Source organism: Microcaecilia unicolor, chromosome 8 (genome assembly GCF_901765095.1).
Source record: "Microcaecilia unicolor chromosome 8, aMicUni1.1, whole genome shotgun sequence".
Classification (NCBI taxonomy): Eukaryota; Metazoa; Chordata; class Amphibia; order Gymnophiona; family Siphonopidae; genus Microcaecilia; species Microcaecilia unicolor.
In genome coordinates, this window is record NC_044038.1 from 10,110,929 (window position 1) to 10,134,873 (window position 23,945).

The following is a 23,945-nucleotide window of genomic DNA, read 5'->3' on the forward strand; positions in this document are numbered from 1 at the left end:
TACAAGGGTCAGACAGTAGGATCAGAAACACCAGCAAGTTATCCCCAAACTTCTTCCATCCCTCAACAAGCACACTCTGAATACTGTGACTTTCTAAATGCATTTCATTCTCGCCCCTTTCAGCCTTTACGCCAGGTGGGAAACTACATTTATACCACACTCGCACATCCAGCCTCCTCTTTCACAGGCTGTCTCTTATCTTTCTTTTCAAGGTACTTTCACAAGGCACTGCACACAGTGGGGATGGAATTTAGACTCACCTTGGACCTCACGTTCCTCAGCTGTCTGCTAACACTGGAGCGATCTTTCTTCAAGAAATCAGGATTGCTTTTTGATTTCATGATATCTGGACAATGGGAAGAGACCGCACATAACTTTATGAATAAGAGTATAAAACACACAGGCCAGCTGCTCTCTGTAATATGAGAGGCTGTGCCTAGTTTCAGCCACTATTCACGTGACGTGACGCACCAGTGCCAGAGCCGGTTGCTACCCACGTGATGTGTTGGACAAGGAGCAGATGCCTGCCGCTATCTGCATGACACGTGACATACAATACAGTGAGACGTGTAGTAAAAGGGGCTGATTTACGCTGCTACCAATGTGACTAACCATAGCTGGACCCGCTGGTATTTTCAGGAGACTTTTCCCCTAGTGCCTCCGTGACCGCTTTCAGCTGCTCTTTTAATCTGCCGATATCGCACTCCGCTTTAGCCTTTACAATGCTGAGTTCTGTGTAGATATCCTTGTATTTATCACTGGCATATTTCTTATCCTTGAACAAAAACAGAACAAATCGGGTCATGTCTAGGACTCTCAAAATGTCCCGTCTCCCCTTTTTATGTTTGTGTTTCATTTTCTTTATTAACTTTTATCATTTTACATTCACATAAACTGAAAATGTCAGCAAACTTACATATCATTTTACATCTTTGAAAACAAATATAAAGGAAATTGCAGTCTAATTTTTAACCACATTATTATTGGATCCGAAAGCAAGGTAATATTTCTAAAAATAAATTGAATATAAGAAAACAATATAAGTTTCTTATTAGGAGCAGAAGTTTCACAAGCATTGCAATCAGACTACAGCATTAACCTCTGAGGCCGCTTCAGGGAGCTCTTTCATTCTCCCTCTACTTTCAACAAACAACAAACTCTTTTAAAGTTTCTTGGGATCAAAAAAAAAAAAAAGATATGTATGTAAATCACATGAAATAATACATTTGCAGGGAAACTTGATAAAGAAGGTGGCTCCAAGAGCCAGAACTCTTGACTTAAACGTCATTAGTTCTTTCCTTCTAACCAATGTCTCCCTCGCTAAGTCAGGAAATATATTTATTTTTTCTCCCATAAAAACATCTTTAACATGTTTAAAAAATAAACGCAAGATATTAACTTTGTCCAATTCGAGGGCAAATGTTACTAATAGAGTGGCCTGTTTTTTTTCTACTGAAGTCTCTAATATTTCTGTTAAATTCAAATTTTCTTTTTGTAGGTCATCTTTAGTCTTGTAGGATCCTTTAATATAATAAAGTTTAGTCACAGGTGGATGATTCTCGCTTGGTATTTTAACTACTTCTGACATATATTTTTTAAGCAATTCCAATGGAGAAATATAGGAAGATTTAGGAAAATTCAAGAATCTTAAATTGTTCCTCTTAAGTTGATTTTCCAAGTTTTCCATCTTCCTAGCACATGTGAATTTTTGTCCTTTATTATAGAAGTTACCACCTCTTTAACCATCTTTACTTCGGTTCCTACTTTTTCAATATCTCTTTGTTGCTCCTCTATTTTATTGGACATTAAGGAGAACTCATTTTTTTAACTCCACTGTGTCTCTCTGGAGAGAGGCTGACATTTGTTGTAGGGAGGAATTAACCCCCTGAATAGCGTCCCAGAGTAGGTCCAATGTAACTGTTTTGGGTCTTACCATTCCGACGCTTTCCCCAGAAGCAAGACTCCAAAATAAGGTGGGATTTGTTGGAGTAATTTCTCCCTCGTTAGCTGTTGTTATCGGGGAGGACATAGCGAGAGGACCTCCCCCGTTCGTCTGGAGACCTGTACCGTGTTCGGGTGTCTCCAGCTGCCGAACTCCTTCCTGAGCGCTCGTGCTTCTGGGTCGCGGCGGGGTCGTCCCCGAGGGAGGGCTTAGCGAGACTCCCTCGATGCTATAGTTCGCCGTTGTAGTCGCGTTCTCTGAGGCAACTGCTTGTTTCACTGACGCCTGGACCCCATACGCCTCAAGAGTAGGCTGGTGAGCGGTAGGATTCCCGACCGGGCCCGAGGAGGTAGGGGCTCCGGTTTTTCCTTTCCTCTTCCCCATACTTGCTGGGGAGTGTGCCGCTAGCCAGCAAACTACAATGTGGCTCAGGAGCTCCCATGGTGTACGTCTGCTCCTGACGCCATCTTGGATCCTCCCCGTCTCCCCTTTTTAAAGCTGTTCTAAGAAAACCTACATCTCTTTCTCTGGCAAGTTCACGGGATGGGAATCAGAGTGACAGCTCGTTTCCCCCCCCCCCCCACCCGGTGGAGGCAAAGACCTGTATTTGTATCTGCCCCCCCCCCCCCCCAGCAGACTACATTATGCAGGTCATACTGGCCTGTGCCGTACAATAAGTTCCGAGCTATTGAAAGTATGCCCCACGCAGGGAAATTGTGAAAAAACCTATACAAATGCTTCAAGGCACACAGGCCCAAAATAGGTAGCTGTGTGGCTAAAACAGACAATGTTAAAAACTTATTCTCTGTGCCTTTATAAAACTTCCCCACAAAAGCCATAGAAATTGTGGCTTAAAACAAAGCTGCAGACATTTATATCTCACTGGGAGCAGGAGAAAACATTCACACAGATTACAACTCTGCCCGCTCTCTGCCCAAAACCTGCCTCTGAACACGGCTACACTACAGTTGCATACGTCACCCACACAATTTTACAAGCAGTGGGGGTTCATTCTATAAGTGGCATTTTTGCATGTTTACACCGCAGAGAGGTAGATTTAGGAGTAACATAATAGATACCACTCTCCCGGGGAGATAGTGGAGACAAAAAAAAAAAAAAAAGACAGAATTGAAAAATACATGGGATAAAACTATGAAGGAAGAGGATGGATCTGAAGGAAAACTTGGGGGTCCTTTTACAAAGGCACGCTGAAAAATGGCTTGTGGTAGTGTAGGCACAGGTTTTAGATGCGCGCTGATCTATTTTTTAGCGCCCCTGTAAAAAACTTTTTTGCCAAGAATGGACATGTGGCAAAATGAAAATTGCCGCACGTCCATTTTGGGTCTGAGACCTTACCGCCAGCCATTGACTTAGCGGAAAAGACTCATGCGGTAACTGGGTGGTAATGACCTACATGCGCCAAATGCCACTTGGCACGCGTCCGTTATGCGCACCCGAAAATAAAAAAAAATATTTTTCGGACACGCGTATCTGACGCGCGCCAAAAATGAAATTACCACAAGAGCCACGCAGTAGTCAGGCGGTAACTCCATTTTGGAGTGCATTGGGCTTGCGTAGACGCTTACGTGGCTTCGTAAAAGGACCCCCGAATGACCTTCACACTTTACACCCTTCTATGCCCTGCTTAATCTGCATGGAGCAGCAGGTGCAGCTCTGGCCATCTTGCTGGACGGACTGGGTGAACCATACAGGTCTTCACCTGCCGTCACTTATTAAATTACTCCCATGTAATCGAGTGATATCTCAGGGTTAGGGAAGAAATGTGAAGCAGATGAATGTAGAGGACATGGGATTTAGCTCACACTTCTGGAGTAGCCTAGTGTAAGTGCAGTGGACTTTGATCCTGGCAACCTGGGTTCAATTCCCACTGTAGCTCCTTGTGAGTCACTTAACCCTCCATTGTCCCTGGTACAAAATAAGTACCTGAATATATGTAAACCGCTTTGAATGTAGTTGCAAAAACCTCAGAAAGGCAGTATATCAAGTCCCATTTCCCCCTTTCCCTTATGACATCACAATATCAGAAGTGAGCCAAGTATCAGGCAATCAAGCCATTGTGACATCACTGATGAGGTTGGCTCTTATTGGTGGAATGAGTGGAGGAGTAGCCTAGTGGTTAGTGCAGTGGACTTTGATCCTGGGGAACTGAGTTTGATTCCCACTGCAGCTCCTTGTGACTCTGGGCAAGTCACTTAACCCTCCATTGCCCCTGGTACAAAATAAGTACCTGAATATATGTAAACCGCTTTGAATGTAGTTGCAAACACCTCAGAAAGGCGGTATATATCAAGTGCCATTCGTTCCCCCCTTTTTTTCAGCAGCAGTTCAAGACTAATTGCATTCAGGTAGAAAAGGCATCTTCTTGTCCCCAGAGGACCTTATGATGGAGGGTTAAGTGACTCACTCGAGATCACAAGATTTTGAGAACTGGACTTTCCCTAGTTCTCAGCCCCTGCTCTAACCTTTAGGCTATTCTTTCCCCCCCCCCCTCCTTTTTTTTTGCTTGCAACCCTTCCCTCAGTTATTACCCTTAGCGCCGTGTGCAGCTCATCCTTCAGAGAGCCGATCTCTTGTTTCTGATACTGGATTTCAGATTCCTTAACCCGCAAGAGGACCTGAAATCAAAGGATGAGTTAATACAGAGAAACTGTGTCTCACCCAAAGCTGAAATACTGTGTTTCATCCCACTGTCAAAAGAACACTACAGTCTCACATGGCAAAACCCATCTCACCAATGCTGCACCTCACACGCTGTGCCCTGTCTCATTAGACTCACACACTGTGTCCTGTCGCAGGAAAAACCGTGCCATACACGCTATGCCCTGTCCCACTAACACTGCATCTCACCCAAGACTCACCCACTGCAGCGTCCCACACTACATCCATCCTGCCAACATTAAGAATATTTAATTGTGGAAATAATAATAAAAAAACAACAACACAGAAGCACAAAGTCCTCACCTCCAATTCATAGATGTCCTTGCCCTGTGTGAGAGGCGAGCCAGCAGCCTCTCCCCCTCCCTCCCCCATCAGTAATGTCCGTAGCCGTGTGATCTCTGCAGCCAGGCGATTATTTAACTCCTGAAAAAGAAAAAAAAAAAAGCCCCAACACCAGCCCCCCCAAATAATTAAAATGGTTTTGCACAAGGAAAAGGAGAAATATAACAGCAGGATTCCTCAACTCTGGTCCTTAAATGCCCCTAGTTCCATGAAACCCCAGGGATGGTCATCAAGGCAACAGATGAAGACACCCACTACCTGTGCAGTGTGCTGGGGTTATACTACCCTGCCCTCTTGTGGCTCAATACGAGATGTGCTATTTATTTATTTTTACTGTTCCCGGTAACATAGTAGATGACGGCAGAAAAAGACCTGCACGGTCCATCCAGTCTGCCCAACAAGACAACTCATGTGTGCTACTTTTTGTGTATACCCTACTTTGATTTGTACCTGTGCTCTTCAGGGCACAGACCGTATAAGTCTGCCCAGCACTATCCCCGCCTCCCACCACCGGCTCTGGCACAGACCATATAAGTCTGCCCAGCACTATTCCCCGCCTATAATCGACTAATTTCATAAGAACTGACTTTGTTCTACACACTCAAATCTCTTATATTATCCTCCGTTAAGAGCCCCTGCACTCAGTCTGCCACCAAGGGCCAATTTTAAGTTTTGTATAAAATAAGGATGATTTCCATGCAAAATTTCTAAGTGGTGTCTGTTCTGCCCCTTACCTGAGTAAAGTGCTAATCTTTAGTAAAAGACCCCATGTTATCTGCCAGAGGATCCATTTTATTCCTAATAATGGGTGATTTCAATTACCCCACTATTGACTAGGAAAATGTAATATCAAAGCATGCTAGAGAGGCAAAATACCTTAACAAAATCAAGGACTGCTTTATGGAGCAGCTGGTTCAGGAGCCAACAAGAGAAGAAACAATTCTAAACTTAGTCCTTAGTACAGCACATGATCTGGTACAGGAGGTAATGGTGCTAGGGCAACTGGCTAATAGTAATCATAACATGATCGGATTTGATATAAGCTCTGGAGTAAGTATACACAGGAAATCTAATAAGTTAGTCTCCTTTTTGAAAGTTGAATGCTATGATAAAATGAGAACAGTGAAAAGAAAAACAAAAACAAAGAGGAGCAGATGCAAATGTCATTAGACATGGATGCTGTTCAACACCACCATCCTGGAGGTGTTTTTATTTATTTAAACAATTATAACCTGCTCAATCTATTATTCTTATTTAAATGTTTCCTAATTAGTGCTTTATTTTAAACTTCCTTTTTCTCAGGATCCATTATTATTACAAACCCGTTGGGAAGAGCAGGGGGTGCTACTTCCTTCAATTTAAAAACCCACCTTTTTGAAGCTGCTCTTAAATCTTTAATCCCTACCCTTCCTGATCAAAACACTAGAAAATATCTCAAAGCAACTGAGAGGGCCTGATAGGTGTTGCTGCACTGTGAGTTTCCAGTGCATTTGCAAGTGCCCCTTCGCCATCCTTCTCATAGGAAGAGCAGAGAGATTGATGGCTCTCAACACACTCTCTTACAAGGACAACAATGGTGAGGGGAGGATCTTAGCCACCCAACACACCTCCTTTATACACAAATCACAGGGGCTAGGTGGCCCCAACATACTCCCCATACATTAGTTTACCCCATCTCTTTCCTTGCCCTCTGCCCATCACTCCTGACTCCCCTTTCTCTCATTTCCTGTCTATCACTCTCTCCTCTGCCAGGCACCACTATGCCCCCCCTGTTGTCCTCTCTTGCTTCTTTCTCCATTCCCCCTCTCTCGCTGCCTGGGAAGAAGACTTTATATCTTTAGCTCCCAAAGTAACAATGAGCCTGTGATTCCTGCTCTTCAATATGTGTGCTTGGAAGTCACGCGGACTGGGTACATTTTCAATCTGTGGACCTATTGAGTAGAACAGACAGCCGTTGCGGCTTAAACATGAATCCTGCTTGCTTGCCTTTTAAAGAGATGCCCTACAAGACCTTTTCTTATTTAAGGCCCATGAGAATGCTTCTTGAAGGACTGATGTAGATGGTTTTGGACCCCCTGCTGAGTTTATATTGTGCTGTATTTTTTGGTGTGTGTGTGTTGTGTGTGTAAAATCCCCATCAAATTTACTATGTATGTGGGTATTCTACACCAAACCCTTCTCACCCCCCTCTCCTAAACCTTTCTTCCCCTCTGACCACCAAAACGTCCTCTCCCCTCGGCTGAGCAACTGTTCCCCCACCCCAACACTACTCAGCGGCAGCAGCTCCCCTCCTTCCTTTCCCTTCCCTTTTCCAAGCTCAACCTACTTCTGGCCAAGTTCATCAGTAGCAAACTGAGTCCAGCTCATCCTCAGTCCTGTCTGACTACTCACTAATGGCACACAAATTTTGCCACACTTCGGCACAGATCTCAATTATGGTTTGAATATGATTGTTTCCACTGGGATTAATTTATGGAAGATTTTTAATTGCTTAATTTATGATTGTATGAACTACTGATTGACTGTGTGTGTAATTTTCGGTAAGCTGTACTACGCTGTTAGATATTCAGGCTTATATTTTTTAATAAATTAAATGAAGTTGCAATTGTTTGGGTTATTTTTATGTTTGTGGCCACAAGCAGTTTGTGCAGTCAGCAATTAATAAAACATAAAATAAATTAGTTTTATAATGTCAGTGTTGCTCTGAACTGGATTGTAAGCTCAGTGTGGAAGGGACTCTCTCTCCTCTGTCTTTGTACCGCACTGTAAATGTCTGCTAGTGCTGAGATTGACTTACTTTATTCTCAGTGAGGGAGGGGAAGACATCTTAAAGTTGACTTTAGTGAGTAAAATGCTGTTAGTAATATTGTTGGATTGTTGGTTTAAACATCTATATATATATAAAACTCACCCTCAACGTTCTGAAGACAGTGACGTCAGTGAAGCCAAGCCCTGACTTCCTTCAAAAAGGTTCGAATGTTCGTGGTGGTGAAGCCACCAAAATCGCTCCGGGCCCCATCCTCGAGGGCAGAGGAATGGCAGAACAACGAAGGGGTTGGCAGGGAGGGAGGCAGGGGGGGTGGGGTGGGAAATTGCTACGGGCCCCTCCCTCGAGGGCGGAGCAATGGCAGAACAACCAACGGGTTGGCAGGGAGGGAGGCGGGGGGGGGGGGGGGGAATCGCTATGGGCCCCGCCCTCGCATCAAACGTCATGACGTTGAGGGCGAAGCAATGCCACAACAACGAAGGGGTTGGCGGGGGGGGGGGGGGGGTTGCCGACAAAAACCTTGCTAGCGCCGGTTTCATTTGCTCAGAAACGGGCCTCTTTTACTAGTGAATTGATAATGAATGTGACTGCTGGGCACAGTGAATGGACCATGCAGGTCTTTAATCTGCTGTCATCTACTGCATTACTGTGTTTACTCTGTTACTTGGGGCATTGCCCTTAAATCTCATTCTTTCGGGCAGTCCATCCTTGTAATCTCTAGTTTGTATCAGAGGCAATTAAGCATTACAAGGACTTGCCCAGCTTCCCTGGTTTTCAGCCCACTGCTGCAGAGCTGCCAAGTTACCCAGCTCCGGGAGGGAGACTTTTTGGTCAGTCCTTTTTTTTTTTACTTATATCCCAATTCAGTGCTCTATCTGTAGTCCCTGATACCACCACTGAAATCAGCACTTCAGGTCTCAATGTACCAGGATAGGGTTTCAGAAATCCAGGACCGGCTCCAAGTTTCCCTCCTGGAACTGGTTAACTTGGCAGGTTTCTAGATCTAACCATTAAGCATGTGCTTGCCTAGTCCCCATGCTCACTCATAAACTATGATGTTATCATATCCACAAGCTAGGCTGTTTATGTTTTGCTGCTACTTCTGGAGAGGTGAAATGATGGTGGGGGGGTGGTGCCCCTGGTAGGGGGACCCACAAATATATGTTTGCTTAGGAAACCTTCTGTGGGTTCCAGTTTCTATGACCAGCAGATCCAGTTCAAGGTTTTACCACACAGCACGCATACTAGTCCTGCTTATAACTTACAAGTCCACAGAGGCCAGGTGGTAAAGCCAAAACTGGATCAGCGTGTTCTGGGGAAGGAATGTGAAACCAGCAGGCGGCCAAAAATTGAGAAGGATGATAAAAAATGGGCTGTGCACAGGGGAAGGGGAGATTACATTTTATTATGTGACCTGCCATGCCTTTCTTCTCCATTCAGGGCTCCATCCACCGTGCAGGGGACTTACTCACCTGATTGTGTGCATTGAGTTCCTGGTTCTCCCTCTGGCACTGCCTCAGCGCCTGCCTCTCAGCCTCCAGGGCCTGAGCCAGGTGGGCATTCTCCAAACACTTCTGGGAGTACTGCTCCGAGAGCACCTCCAGCTCCCGCTGTACTGACTGCACCTCCTCCCTGCAAGGGGGAACACAGACCCCATAAAGTCACCATGTCCTGGGAGGCAGCAGGCGTGTGCCCCCTGCCACACTTCACATGCAAAGTAATGAGCTTAAAGGGAGACCCTGTGTAACTTGCCCCATCAAATCAAAGTGCTCCACCTTCTTTCTGCTCCAAGCTAGAAACCTGAACTGGGAGCTACAAATTGTGGTCGCCAGTATCCCCTTTAAAGGCATCAGGCTGCTTTATCTGCTGTACAAATATCCTGACCAGAAACATAAAAGCAATAAACAGTGAGGAGCACAGACCACAGGAAGACACGATGTGGAATTTACCCAGCAGGGTATTAATAACGGAACACTTTCTAAATACTGTAAACTGTAAGACGCAGACAGAAAAGCCACAAAAAGCAAAGCATAAACGACAGGTGAATTCTTTTTTTTTTCTCTGTTCTGAGAAATCTCATGTCGTTAATGGAAACTTGCATGGAACTGTCATTACTGAGCACGCGGTACCTCGTGCGCTACAGGGCACAGCAAAAACTCCCCAAAAGACTTGTTAACTTTGTTCAGGGAATCTCTGAATCGCATATTTCTCGGGGACTTCATGAAAACAGCCTTGTGCAGCATATCGACCCCATTCACTGTCCCTCTGCAGTAATCCCAGTTTTGACTGACGGAGCATCTCCTGGGGCTTCCCAGTGTAACTGGGGATACACTCAAGTTACCCATTTGGAGTGAGAAGGAAGCTGAACTCACAAATACTGTCTGCGAAGAGCCTCAATGTCGGCGTTTACGCTACTGATCTGTGAGCGCTGCATCTTCTCCAGTTCCCGCTCCAGCTCCTCCCTGTGAGCATTCTTCATGGCTTCAATAGCTAAAAAAAAATGACCACAGCAGATTTGATTCTAGCACTGAAAGGTGGGTATATAAACAATCTAATCAATCATCCCAGCACCTGACCCCTATGATCTCCGGCACCAGAGTCTGGTGCTAACCAACACAGGGCCTGATCTCAGACTCTCGTTGTCATGCCAGCCTGTCAGCTATAGTTGAACATTTTGCTGTATCCTATGCTCTATAGTCCAAATTGAGCATTTTGTTCTGAAACAGAGAAACTTACTGCTGGTTCTAGATAATGGGGTTGTGAAATATGAGAAATGGAGAAAATGAATGTTCAGAGCTAGGGGGGGCAGATTCCTGGAATAAGTTTAACTTTAAAGTTGACAGCGTAATCGTCTCTGGTCTTAATTAGAAAAGGTCTGAAGATTTTCTTATCTGCTCAGTCACATATTTGTTTTCTTTCTGTCAGACATTATACTGTTTTATCTTAATTTTATAATGTAATTTTAACTGCATTGTGGATTGGTGGCTGAGGTGCTGGAGTCACGGGGGGGGGGGGGCCTCTGGATCTGCAACAGGAGATGGCTGAAGTGCTGGAGTTGCAGGAGGGGCTCTGGATCTGCAGGGGGTGGCTGGGGTGCTGGTCTTGGGGAGGAGATCTCTGGATCTGTAGGAGGGGTGGCAAAGGTGCCGGAGTCGAGGGTGCTCAGGGCAGAAGAGGGTGAGGCACTGAAGTCATGGAAGGGGGCTCAGGGCAGAAGAGGGTGAGGCAGTGGGGTCATGGGAGTGGGCTCAGGACAGAGAGCTGCTACACCACAGTAGTGGATAGGAAGGAAAAGGAAACAGGAAAATGTTGGACCATAGGGGTAGAAGAGAGAGAGGGACAGAGAGATGCTGGGCTACAAATGTGGGTGAAGAATGAGAGGAGATACTGGGCTACAAGGATGTGGGAAGGAGAAAGGAAGGAGAGATGTTTGTTATGATGAAACCATATGGGAAAGCCCATGAGCATTCTCAAAGAGATGAGACAGGATGGTGAGTACAGAGGATAGAGATGTAGTAATAGGAAGTGGATGAAAGAGAAGGGAACAGGAGGCTGGGGAAAGAATGAGTCAGGAGAGCTAGGGGGGGAAAAAAAGAGATGGAAGGTTGATAGGTAAAAGAAATATAGCTGGAGGACTAAAGAGTGAGAAGGTGAAATCTGAGTAGACAGGAAAAAAAAAGAGAGGAAATATGTCAGAAACAGATGTATTGAGGGAATGGAAGAAGACGGGAGGGAAAGGGGAGAAAGGACAAATGGAAAGTACCCACTGGAAAGAGAGCAGAAAGACAAAGCAGAAAAGAGAAATTGAGACCAACCTGCTTTGAAAGATAAAATGCCCAAAGATAGAAAAAAAGTGGTTTATTTTGAATTTATTAGGTGGAATATGTTAGCTTTAGGAAATGTGCAATACGGATGTCTTTGTATTTTGTTCAGTAGAAAAGGAAATGCATTTCTGCTTTTATTTCTCCTATGACGTGGTACATGCCTAGTTTGATCAAGTTCAATTTTTCTTTATATTTCAATTTCTGATTTGTGATCCCTTCTTCTGTATTTGGTGAGGTTTTGTCTGTAACCAAGGTGTAGTATTCTGTTTGCATGTAGCTTCTGTGTAGAACTCTGTAGTACTCCCACTTGTTCTGTTTTATTTGTAGTAGGTGTACTGGTGTTCTAGGGCCCTGTGTAATATTTGTAGTGCTGCCTGTTCTTAGGTGAGGTTCATGCTTGAATCATAGCTCAGTACAATGAAAAAAATATGTAGGATATTAGAAAGAAAATGAACATAAAATAAGTCAGATTCTAACAAAAAATTGTGGAAAAAGCACAAAAACTATAAATGCAAATTATCAAAGGCTAAAATGGGAGTATTATAGCAAATATGTAGGGGTTGAAAACACAGATGCTAAAAGATTGGACTCAAACAATTTATTTTACACCCAAGACATAACTTTAGCCTCGGACATTTCACATTTAGCTGATGAATTGACCTGCTATTTTGAACATAAGGTACTAAAAACTAGGAAAGACCTTATAAACCCAAAAATATCTATAGATTATTTTTTTTAGATGCATTAGAGAGTTCCAATGATCAGATTAAAGTAAATAGAATTTGGAACTCCCTCAAACTTCCAACTACCTCTATTGTTAAATCACTATTGTTAAAGTATGTTCATGCAAATTGTTTATTTGATGGATGTCCTCATTATATTATGAAATTATCACCAGGCTGGTTTATTGATTACCTTACCCAATACCTGATCTACATGTTCTCCACTGGCTATTTCTCAACAAATAAAGGAATTAACACCCATCCCTAAAAATCCTATGGCAAAAAGACATGAGTTTACGAACTACAGACTGATTGCTTTGATTCCACTATTAACAAAAACAATGGAAGGATTGGTGGCAAAACAATTAATGGATTATCTAAATCATCACTTGATTTTGCAGCAAAGGACAGAAGATTCCGTTATTGCAATTTGACATGTCCAGTGCTTTTGATTCCATTTCTTGCAAAACTAATTGAGTTTGTAGTGGGTTCTCAGTTATCTAGTTATATGGATGAACATAATCTCTTACACAGTTCTCAGCACGGTTTTCGATTATTTCATAGTACTGAGACGTTATTATTGTCTTTAACATCTGAAGTTAGACATGTTTTGGGTAGAGGTGGTGAGATGGTTTTATTACAATTTGACATCTCCACCGCCTTTCATACTGTAAATCATGACATATTATTAACTATGTTATCAGAAGTTGGCTTCAATGGTGTAGTGTTTCATTGGTTTGAATCTTTTTTTAAAGAATAGGCAGTATTTAGTTCTAAAGGACGGAAGTTACTCATTACTTGGGAAGCTCTTTGTGGTGTTCCTCAAGGTTCTCCAATTTCTCCACTTTTGTACAACTTATATATGAGTTCCCTTGGTAAACTTTTAGTAAAATCTCATGAGATTATGCTGTCCTATGCAGACAATATTTTCTGTTTCCCGTCAGCTATGTTGTCGATTCTGTCTCATCCAAAATTAGTGGTTGTATAAAAAGGATAAAAGACTGATCCCGTAGGGCTAAATTAAAATTTAATGCTGATAAGACCAAGATTTTATGGTTCTTGATGGATTTAACTAAGATTCCCCAGGTAACTGTGGGTAATGATGGTTCTCAGTTTAATGTAGAGAAGACTTCCCAAATTTTGGGAATGATCCTGGACTCTATGACGATGCAACCACATATTAATAATTTGATTAGAAAAGCTCATTTTTAAATTAAAGCAATTACGTTTATTAAGATCTTACTTCTTAGAAGATAATAGAATCATTGGGCAATTAACAATTTTGTCATTACGGGATTATGGTAACTCATTATATTTATGTCTTTTGTCCAAGCAACTTTCTAGGATTCAGATGATTTTATTTATTTAAATGGCTTGTAGTCCATGCATCTTCAATCCTGTGCGGGGCACACTACACATTCACATTATTAAGAACATACAACATAATCATCTAGAACAGTACATAAGACATACATCGCAATTAACTCTGTGTCAGCGTTGTACTGCCGCTTCAGTGCTATTCTCAGGAGAAGACCACAAATGTCTGCTGAAAGAGACGGGGGGAGGGTTGGAAAGCGACACAGCCACCGTTCCCAGGGTAGATTCTGCGGGGAAAAAAGGGCAAATCCTGTGCAGCTGGGAAATAATATGCTACGCAGTTGCAAAGAATTCCGGCAGGAGTAAGGTGGTTAGTGCAGTGGACTGTAAGCCAAGGCTCACAGGTTCAAAGCCCAATAACAACTCTTTTTGTAAATGTGATCCCTCCAGGATCTGAAAATACTTGACTACACACCACTTCAGTAGTCTTCAGGCTTGCAGGTACCAGGTACAGTAAGTATCTTTCTGTTTGTGGGAAATTCAGAAATTTAAAAAGAGTTGAAGTGGAACTTGAGCCTGGGTCCCTTAGTTCAGTGTTTCCCATGTTCGGTCTTGGGGTACCCCATGCCAGTCAGGTTTTCAGGATATCCACAATGAATATGCATGAGAGAGATCTGCATATAATGGAAGCAGTGTATGCAAATAAAGTTCATGCATATTCATTTTGGATAGTCTGAAAACCAGACTGGCAAGGGGTACTCCGGGACCGGACTTGGTAAACACTGCCTTAGTTCACAGTCCACTGCACTAACCCCTCTGGTCTGCTTACTGTTTTGTTCAGAATGGCTACAATACCTGCAGCTGACAGAGCCTAGTTTTCCTTTCCAGTTTCGTTTTCAGGGGAGAGGAAGGGGAGCAGCAACCACTGGAGGATTAAGGAGGGGTCATGCCTTAACCCCTCCAATGGTCAGCTGTTCAATTAGAGCAACTTTTTGTAACCTGGACACGAGTAAAACAGGTCTAGATAAACACGTCCTTTTTCAGTCATGGACGTTTCTTCCCATTTGAAAATCCCTGTTGGATGTCCTACTTTTGGCCCTCCCTAATCCCACCCAAAACATGCCCACAACACGCCCTCTTGCTATTTGGACGAACTGACAGTTCGCACCTGAGATAGTTGCAGCGGTTTCTTCAGCCAGTAGTCGCTCCTTCTCGTTCTGCAGCTTCTCCAGTTCCCGCTGGTGCTGCCTCTGCAGGTCCTCAATCTTCTTTTGATGTGTCTCCTCCATGGCTGCAAAGCCCCGCTCACACGTTGCCTGTGGAGAGCAGAAATGTTCACCACCTGCCCTCTCCTCGTGGGAAAATGATGCCCTGTATCGTGCTGCACAAGCAACAATCCCTTATGCCAAGCAGGGGCTCTCAACCCCAACATGTAACTAGTCGAGTTTTCAGGCTATCCACAGTGAATAATACACGAGAGAGATTTGCATATGATAGAGGTAGTGCATTGTGGGCACCTGGAAAACCTGACTGGCTAGGTGTGTACCAGGAATTGGGTTGAGAACCCCTGCTTTAAAAATGTCACAATCTCCCAGGTCAAGATTCCTTAAGGGAATCCCTTTGGATTTAAAGAGCAGAAAGGGACAGTGCAACCCTATGACCCAGAAGCAGTGCTGTGCATGACTGGTTCTGTTTCAAGTGACCTGTTCATTAGGGTTGGAGGCGATGTATTCTATCCCAGGCAGGCAGACTAAGATGGCCATAACACATAATGCCTAGGGGACATGGATATGGTATCCCTCCAGTTTCTGGACACCATGATAAGTCTGGATGCCATCTGGACATGCCCTCTAGGGTAGGGAAGTAGCACAATATGTCCCCGTGGCCAGGACACTGACTGGTTCTCTCAAAGGCCACCCAGTGTTCAATGCTACATTTCAAGTGTGGTCAGAGGTAATGGAAGGGACGAAACTAAGTCCCATGATTTTTGGCACAGGAATAAGCTACAGTAAATGAATCTTGCCTTGATGAACAAAATTAATCGCATAGCTTAAAACTGACAAAAAAATGGACTGAGTGAGTTTTGGACCTTCAATTGTACTTTACTTTTCTGTATAGGTGAGTAGGTATATGAAGGCAGGGGGCATGTGTTCTGTACAATTCTGGTGGCCAGCATTCTCTCCAACATGTGCATGGAAAGAGAGCCTGACTAACCAGTGGACATATTCAGGGCCAGCATCGCTCAAAGCTACAGTGTCTGCCCCACATGGATCAAATCGAAAACAGGAGAAAAAAAAAAACAGCTAGGCAGACATCAGTGATCCCCAGTGCTGGTGACCCACAGCCAGCTGTGTTTTGTGGACATTAGCAATAAATATGTTTGAGAAACTTGCATTTACGAGAGGAGCCAGTCTTTCCAATGTATCTCGTGCATATGCTGAAAACGTGACAGGTTGTGGGGCCACCAGGACAGTCTGTGGTGCTCTCGTTTGAGGGAAAAGTAAGGGAGGCAGATAAAGCGGGAACCTCACTATTGGATAATCACAGCTGCGCTTCAGGAAGTTTCTCTAGTTAAAGAAAACAAATACCAGATCTTGCAGCTTCCTGGCCTACAAACACGTTCTGTTTTTAACACATATTACGAGAGGCTTCCTCATTAAGGCAACACAACTGGCCAAGATGAAAGCTCTCTTGTCGGGGCATATGTTCTCAAAGGGTAAATATTAGGACTTAGCACGGATAAATGTGCACAGCTCCCTATTCTCTTCGTTACAAACATATCGTTAAGGAAAGGATTAGTTCCTGACCCGTGTGTCCCACAAAATATGGAGCAGACACAGGATAACCATGCTTTCATTTTTACATGGGGTGCTCCTGGGAAAAGATAACATGACTACTGTTCCAATACCACCTTCTCCTGACCATTAAGGACACAGAGCAATGTATTATGTATTTTTCAGATTACTGTCTGTTATTTTGATTATTTTGTTTCACATAACAGAATAATCAAAGTAAACTGGCTCGTTAATAAAAATACAGCAACACTGTCAGATGCGTCATTGCCATCAAATCAGCTCTACTGTCCCACTTATATATCCTAGAACTTTGATTTTTAACCCTCTCCTGGAGGCACACCTGGCCAGTTAAAGGCAGAATGAATATGCATGGGCAAATTTGCATATATGAATCTCATGCATATTCACTATGCTAATCCTGAATACCTAGCCAGTTGGTTTTCCTTCAGGAGAGGACTGAGAAGCACTGCCCTAGGATGTTAACATCAAACTGTAGCACTGCACACATACAAAGGGGAACATTTGAAAGAAGAGAGTTTTCTCATTTAAGCTAATAGAAATTAAGTTCACAACCTTGAGATTTTCAAAGTCCTTCTGGTATTTTTCCTTTAGCATGAAGGCACTGCCTTCCAGATGTTTCAGCTCCAGCTCATCTCTCATGATGTTCATCTGAGCTTCCAGTTCCTGAATCCGCTCTCTCAGAACGCTCATGGAATCCTGTTCGCTCTCGCCAGAAATCCTTCTACCATCTTGCTCATCTGATCCCCAGCAACTGGTACTCTGGGCTGCCCCGTCCCCCTTCGGACTGTGAAGCATTTCCTCTAACTGCTGGATACGCTGTATGTAATGGTCCTGTAAGGCTTTTAGTTCACCTTCGTGAATTACTTGCAGTTCATGTGTCCCGAGCTGGAACTTTCCTTCTAGCCTTCCCATTTCCTCTGTATGACGTTTTTCCAAGGCATGCTGATGTTGTAACAAGGCATCATGTTTGCTTTCTCCCTCACATCTTTCCACCTTTAAGGTGTCCTCAGCCCTGGCCAGTTTCTCCATAATGTTGTTCATCTCCTCTTCAAAATGGCTCTTTAATGCCAACATGTCTTCCTTGTGTTGCTTCTCAGCTTCCTCTAGTCGTCTCGCCATACAGTCCAGTTGATGAGTCTTCGCCTCAAGCTCTGCCCTCTCTCTCTGCATGACCGAGACCATCTCAAAGTATTTACTCTGCTGATTCCGGAGGACTTCCTCATACTCCTGACGAACACTAGCAAGATTCCTCGTCTGCTCTTGAAGGGCTGCATCCACGTTCCTCCAGGCGTCTTTGTAAAATGTGATTTCTCTTTCACATTCCAGCCGGACTCTGCAGGATGTGTACCAAAGCTGAACCTGGAGGACAGCATCTTGCACTGATAAGGAAGAATAACTTTCAAAGTCTCTCCTGCAAATATGATAAAAAATGCTCTGCGAAGCCTCCTGGAGTTTCTGGTCCATTCTCACCAAATCCTCAGGTGAGAGTGACAGTAAGGCAGTGGAAATTTCCTTAAGAAACATGGCTCTCTCTTTTAACTGCTGGGCAAGTTCGTCTTCTAAGGAAATACTCTGGTTACTGCACTCTGGTAAGGCCTGGGATTTTTCTCTCTTGATTTCATCTTGATAAGGAACCAGCTCTGGCTGGCTCCGATTCCAGAACGTTTCCCCATGGGTTTCTAGCAATTCAGAAATCTGATGCATAATCTTGTCAAAGCCCGATGTCTCATAAGCCTTGAAGGCTTCTTCCAGCATGACTCTGTGCCGCTGAAGCGCTGCCTTATTATTCTGGAGGTCTTCTTCAAGACTTTTTAGAGTTTGATGAAATGAACCCCTCATTCTCTGTGCTACAAAATTTAATTCTGCTTTCATCAATGTATCATCTGCTAATGTATTAATAAGGAATTGAGACAAACTTAAATTAAGAACACCCATTTTGCTTTCTTCTTCCCTTGTCCCCAGAACCTTTGAGAGCTCCTCAGCTTGATTCCAGAAGTCACTTTCTAACTGCAATTTCTTAGCCAGAATGTCCACAAAAGCTGCTGCTGTGTCAGTTGCCTCAGATGGAAACATCTCTGTTGCCCAATGCATGTCTTGGAGGGTTTGAGACGCCTTCGAACGTGCATTTTTCAAAGACTCAGCTATTTGGTTTATCAAGGAGGCTTCAAAATCTATTTTCTTAGAAAGCAAACTCAGCCTGTCTTTGGCAGACAGTCCTTGAGGATGCTGCTGGGGACTTGGTCTCTCCTCTGCTCCAGGCTGTTCTTTTCTTTGCCAATACCCTGAAGGTAAGGAGACCTGCTGCAAGAACTGGATTGCATTTGCTAGTGTTGCTTCCATGCTGGACAAAGTGAAAAAGCATAAGTCTTTTTCCTTTTCAGTACCAAGCAGAGCCTTTAGCTTTTCTCTGCAGGACACCATGCAGGACAGGACTTTAGCCTTCTTTTCCTGATCACCTAACTCACTACTGTATCTCAATAGCTCAGACTTTTTCTTTTGTTCTTCCTCCAACTGCAGTGTCAATATGTTAATCTGGAGTAGACTGTTCTGGAGCTGCTCTCTGAGTTGGGCCTCTGTTCTTGACCACTGGTTATGAAGGTCCATCAGTCTCTCTTGATTATGACTCTTTTGACTTTCCACCTTCATTGTCACATCTTTGAGCTTCTCTTCTGTGACAAAAAGTTTTGTTTCCAAGGAATGAATTATGGACAAATAGGTCTCAGAGTCACTGGCAACAGAAGGAAGATTGTGGAGAGATGGTTCCGACGACACGCTTTCTTCAGAAAGAGACCTGTCTTGACTAGTCTCTGAAGATGTGCTACTGGCCCAGAGCTTTTCAGACCCATCTACATGTCCATATTTCTGGCACTGAATGTTTGAGAAACGAATTCGTTGTCTTTTGGCCCCTGCGTTCTCTGTGTCTTGCTTTGCAAGGGCCTTTCGATGCAGCTCTTGGACTTGGGCCTCTGTAGACTCCACAGGGTCTCTATGATCATCTGTACTTGGCAATGCCTGACATATCTTCCACTGATCAGTCTTTAGGCTTACAACTTCCTGGACTGAAGAGCTGGTAACTGGAAGCCCACATTCAGCTTGTAAATTTTGCTCCAGCTCAGATATACGGTTCTCTGCAGCTTCCAGTTTACTACACAGTTCCGCCATCTCTGTCATGTAAGACTCAGGGCTGTTTGCCAGGATCTTTAAAACATGTTCTTTGGCTTGTAACCTTTTCTCTGTTTCCTCTAAACTGCTTCCCAATGCAGCCATTTTAATCAGTAACTCACTGATAGCTTGATCCTTCTTTCCAAGTTCTCTTTCATGCCTTTCCGTGAGGTGTACCAGCTCTGCCTCTTTCCCCTCTACCAACATGTGCACTTTCTGAGAATCCTTTGACAGTTTCTCGTACAAACTCTCCAGGTCGCAATATTCCGATTCTTTCATTTTCAACCTGTCTTTCAGCTTGCCAGCCTCGCTATCCGACTTGGCTACTTGCACCTCCATTTCTTGGCACCTGTAATGAAGTTTCTCCCGCTGTCCATCAAGATCTTTGATACGTTCTGCAAGTTTTCGAGTGCAGGCCTCCTTCTCCACCAGCTGTTCCTCCAGCTGATGGACAATCTCACTGCTTTCAAGTGTTCCATTTAGGATCTCCTTTTGCATAACCTCCATCTGCTGCTCATTAGCCTGAAGCCGGTCTTCGTACTCTTTAACCTTATCCTCCACCTCTTTCATGTTCTGCATTAGCACTTGTCTTTCCTTTTCACCACTTTCTAGAAGAATCTCATAGCTCTTCTTCAGTCTCTCCTCTGTTAGCATCTGGGACTGCTCACTGGTCCTGAGCAGCCTGCTGAGCTCTGTCAGTCTATCCTGAAGCTTCTCCACTTCTTTATTAGAGTGCCTTTGCAATGCTTGTTGCATTTCTGGGTCCCTCAGTTCTTGGGTCTTTTCCAAAAGCAAGGCCTCTGTGCTCTTTAGCTTTTGCTCACTGTTTTCTAACTGGGAGCTCAGGGCCTTTTCACTGTGCTGCCATGCTTCCAGCTGCTCTTGGGCATTCTCTTTCTCCATCTTTAAATCACATTTCAGTTTTGTTAAGATCTGCTCCTTGATGGCCAGGTCTGAGACAGCACTGCTTAGCCTGGCCTGCAGGCTTTGAGTTTCAGCTTCATGGTGTCTGATGATCTCCTTGGCTTCTCCATAACTATGTTTCAGGGCTTGCATCTGTTGACTGATCAACTCCTGACGCTGACACTGGGCTTCAAGCTCAATTTGAAGGGCTTCATTGACTTGATGGAGACTCTGCCAGGCACCTGACGGGGAGGTGGCCACTTCAGTCTTAAAAAAATTGATGAAACACTATGTTAGTAACACTCTTGGTTCCCAAGTCTGAGTGTCACACCTCTGGCCAAGTTGGACCCACTGCAAAGCTTCTTGGTGGTTTTGGTTTCTAGTGACATGCTCCTAGTTTGGAGGATTTTGTCCATTGCATTTAACTTACACAAAAAGGATTTGTATTTTTTTTTCATTTTGAATAACAAGCTAATGACTTGTCATGGTTCGCAATTTTCATAATCAAAAACTGGGCATGGAAAATTACATCAGAACAGAGCTGTAACGTAAACAAAATTCAAAGAGAAACATACCAAACAAAACTAGAAAACAAACTTGCAAAGAAGGGGGGAGGGGCTTGAGAGGGAATAAGGAATGACGTTCAAAGAACAAAATAACTGGTGGAATGGAAAAAAAAAAAGGAAAGGTGCTACATTTTTTTCTTCGGGCAGAACAAAATGTGCATAGTTCAAAGAAAATCAGAAAAGGAAGTGACAACAGCAAATGACATCACTTCCTGGACAACACAGCAGCAAATCAGTGCCACTGTGATGTCATATGTCAGTAACATTTCAAAAGATTTCCTTCTGCTGCCTCATTTTTACAGCAGTTTAAATGTGAAGGGATGCATACACTCTACCTATAGAAACAAATGGAGAAAATAATAAGGATGGGGTGATGAGGATAAAACCCGTGGGTAAATTCAAAATAAAAAGGAGCCTAGCTTACATACATGCAAAGGAAAACTAGCAAACAAAAGCTCATGCAGAGATGGAGAGTTTTTGAAATAAAATGAACAGAAACAAAGAGGAGAAAGTTCAGAAATTTGGCCTGCCCTGATGTACCGGATGTGCTGGCAAGGAAAGTCCATAGATGTGACACTCAGCTGTATAATGTGTTAAATTCCATGCTAAATTACCACAGCATGCAAGACTATCAAAGTTAAAACTACTTCACAAACTAAATACTATTTAAAATGTGTCAAGTCACTAATTTCTTTCCACTCTCGTTAGCATGGGGCCCGGGGGTTTAAATGCCCCCTTCTGTATGGAACAGAGTAAGTAATAAGAGCAAATAGTGTTAGGCCAGTAAAGAATGAGGGTGCTTCAGTGAAAGGCTTGTGCAGCATGTTAGAACCATCCCAGCACTGAGAAATGTGCAAACGCTCAATAAGGGATAAAGGGAGAGGTCAACCTGTTCCTTAAATGCATTAATAAAAAGGGGATTCTTTTTTTGGAAGCAGAATGTGGAAAACTGGAAATATGTTTTGGCCAACAGCGAGGTCACCATCCTTCTCCTAATGGAGAACTTGCATCATAGTCACTGCCTCTAATTTTACTCTGTTGGCTTTTGTAATGGTGACAACCTAGTTCCGTATGTTTAGCCATTAAGGAGTAACTTTTTTTTTTGTGGAGGTTAAGGGGCCAAATGGCAGAAATAACAATACTAGAAAATTTCAGTGTTGGAAGTCCCCCTGCTCCCTTTGCATGGCCCAAAAAAGTAGCCTGAACTCCTATCCATTCAGCCACCCCCAAATTCCTCAGCTCGCTGTGTAGCAAAAGAGGTGGAATAGGGGATACTTCCAATTTTTTTTTATTGTTCTGCTACATTACTTGGAACTGTTCCATATTTCTACAAATAAAATAGGACAACAGGCACCAGAAGATACTGAAACCAAAGGTGAGGCAAACAGAAAAACTGAGATGAAGGTGGCTGATTGTAAAGGAATCAAGTCTCTTAAGATAGGCCAATAATAAGCAGTGAAAGAAAAGTGAACTAAGGGAACTTTAATCCACAAGTGTCTTTCTTCTATATTGCTCTTGCAAATCCAATCAAATATATCGATGCAATGATGAACGGATTTATCAAAAGTTTCCAAATCTGTGTCTTGCTCTACCACAGAACAATTTTCAAAACCATTTCAGCAGATTAACCACCTACAGCTACATAAGTATTGCCATACCGGGACAGACCAAATGACCATCAAGCCCAGTATCCTGTTTCCAACAGTGGCCAATCCAGGTCACAAGTACCTGGCAAGATCCCAAAACAGTACAATACATTTTATGCTGCTTATCCCAGAAATAAGCAGTAGATTTTCCCCAAGTCCATTTTAATAATGGTCTATGGACTTTTCCTTTAGGAAGCCACCCAAACCTTTTTTAAACCTCACTAAGCTAATCGCTTTTACCAAATTCTCTAGCAACAAATTCCAGAGTTTAATTACACATTAAGTGAAGAAATATTTTCTCTGATTAGTTTTAAATTTACTACTTTGTAGCTTCATCGCGTGCCCCCTAGTCCTAGTATTTTTGGAAAAAGAGTAAGAACCCATTCCACTCGTTATTTTATAGACCTCTATCATATCTCCCCTTAGCCGTCTTTTCTCCAAGCTGAAGAGCCCTAGCCACTTCAGCCTTTCCTCTTAGGGAAGTTGTCCTATCCCCTTTATCATTCTTGTCACCCTCCTCTAAGATGCAACGACCAGAATTGAACATAATATTCGAGGTGTGTGTTGTGTGTGGGGTTTTTAAAAAATCTGGTCAACACTGCTTTTATGTTTATTTTTTAGATTATTTGTAGTCATGGATAAAATAATGGTACACGCTCTAATTGGTAAAAAAAAAAAAAAAGTGAGAGATTATCTTTTATTGAGAACGACAGAGCTAGTGTGGTGTGGAAGTCTTTCATTGTTATCCATGTGGATGGTCAAAACGGGATTAGTGGTCTGAAAGTGCATGTAGCAAGTTGTGGGCAAAAGCATACACTCACAAGAAACATCGGGGACTTCTTACAAAAAGTGAGCCGTCAGGACGAATCCAGAATGACCGTGCCAGCAACAGAGAAAGCAGAAGTTATTGATACGGTAGCCTCAATGTGTGCCATGGACATCAGGCCTTTCTCCATGGTCGAAGGAATTGGCTTCATTCGTCTCGCTGAGAAGCTGGTTTCAATTGGCACAAAAGAGTTGATCAAACTCCTACCATCTGCAATGTCCTTCTAACCCGTGCCCTGATTGTTGAAGCGTCTGAATGTTACTGCAACTGATTCATCCATTGTTGCCAGCATGAAGGAGCATTTCCAACACCTGATTGAGATGTATTTTCCGATTCATCCATTACACGACATCCTTCTACACCCGTGTCTGAAAGACAATCTAATTATCGTCACCAAGGATGTTAAAACACAGGCAACAGAATCTTTGAGAAG

The 23,945-nt window shown here is 43.3% G+C and overlaps 1 protein-coding gene across 3 annotated transcripts in view; it reads right to left on the reverse strand.

Annotated features, from left to right (window-relative positions):
• The window catches only part of MPRIP (myosin phosphatase Rho interacting protein), a 266,000-nt gene that overhangs the window by 7,190 nt on the left and 234,865 nt on the right, over nucleotides 1-23,945 (reverse strand). For 2 of the 3 annotated variants that reach the window (XM_030212573.1, XM_030212574.1), the window contains exons 16-22: nucleotides 14,762-14,909; nucleotides 10,103-10,220; nucleotides 9,203-9,362; nucleotides 4,925-5,044; nucleotides 4,492-4,578; nucleotides 613-775; nucleotides 261-346 (exon numbers count right to left, since the gene is read on the reverse strand). In XM_030212573.1, coding sequence (XP_030068433.1) covers nucleotides 261-346; nucleotides 613-775; nucleotides 4,492-4,578; nucleotides 4,925-5,044; nucleotides 9,203-9,362; nucleotides 10,103-10,220; nucleotides 14,762-14,909 — 882 coding nt within the window. Of the gene's footprint in view, nucleotides 1-260; nucleotides 347-612; nucleotides 776-4,491; nucleotides 4,579-4,924; nucleotides 5,045-9,202; nucleotides 9,363-10,102; nucleotides 10,221-14,761; nucleotides 14,910-16,961; nucleotides 20,742-23,945 lie in introns of all 3 variants that reach the window. The other variant, XM_030212572.1, reaches the window with a different exon arrangement.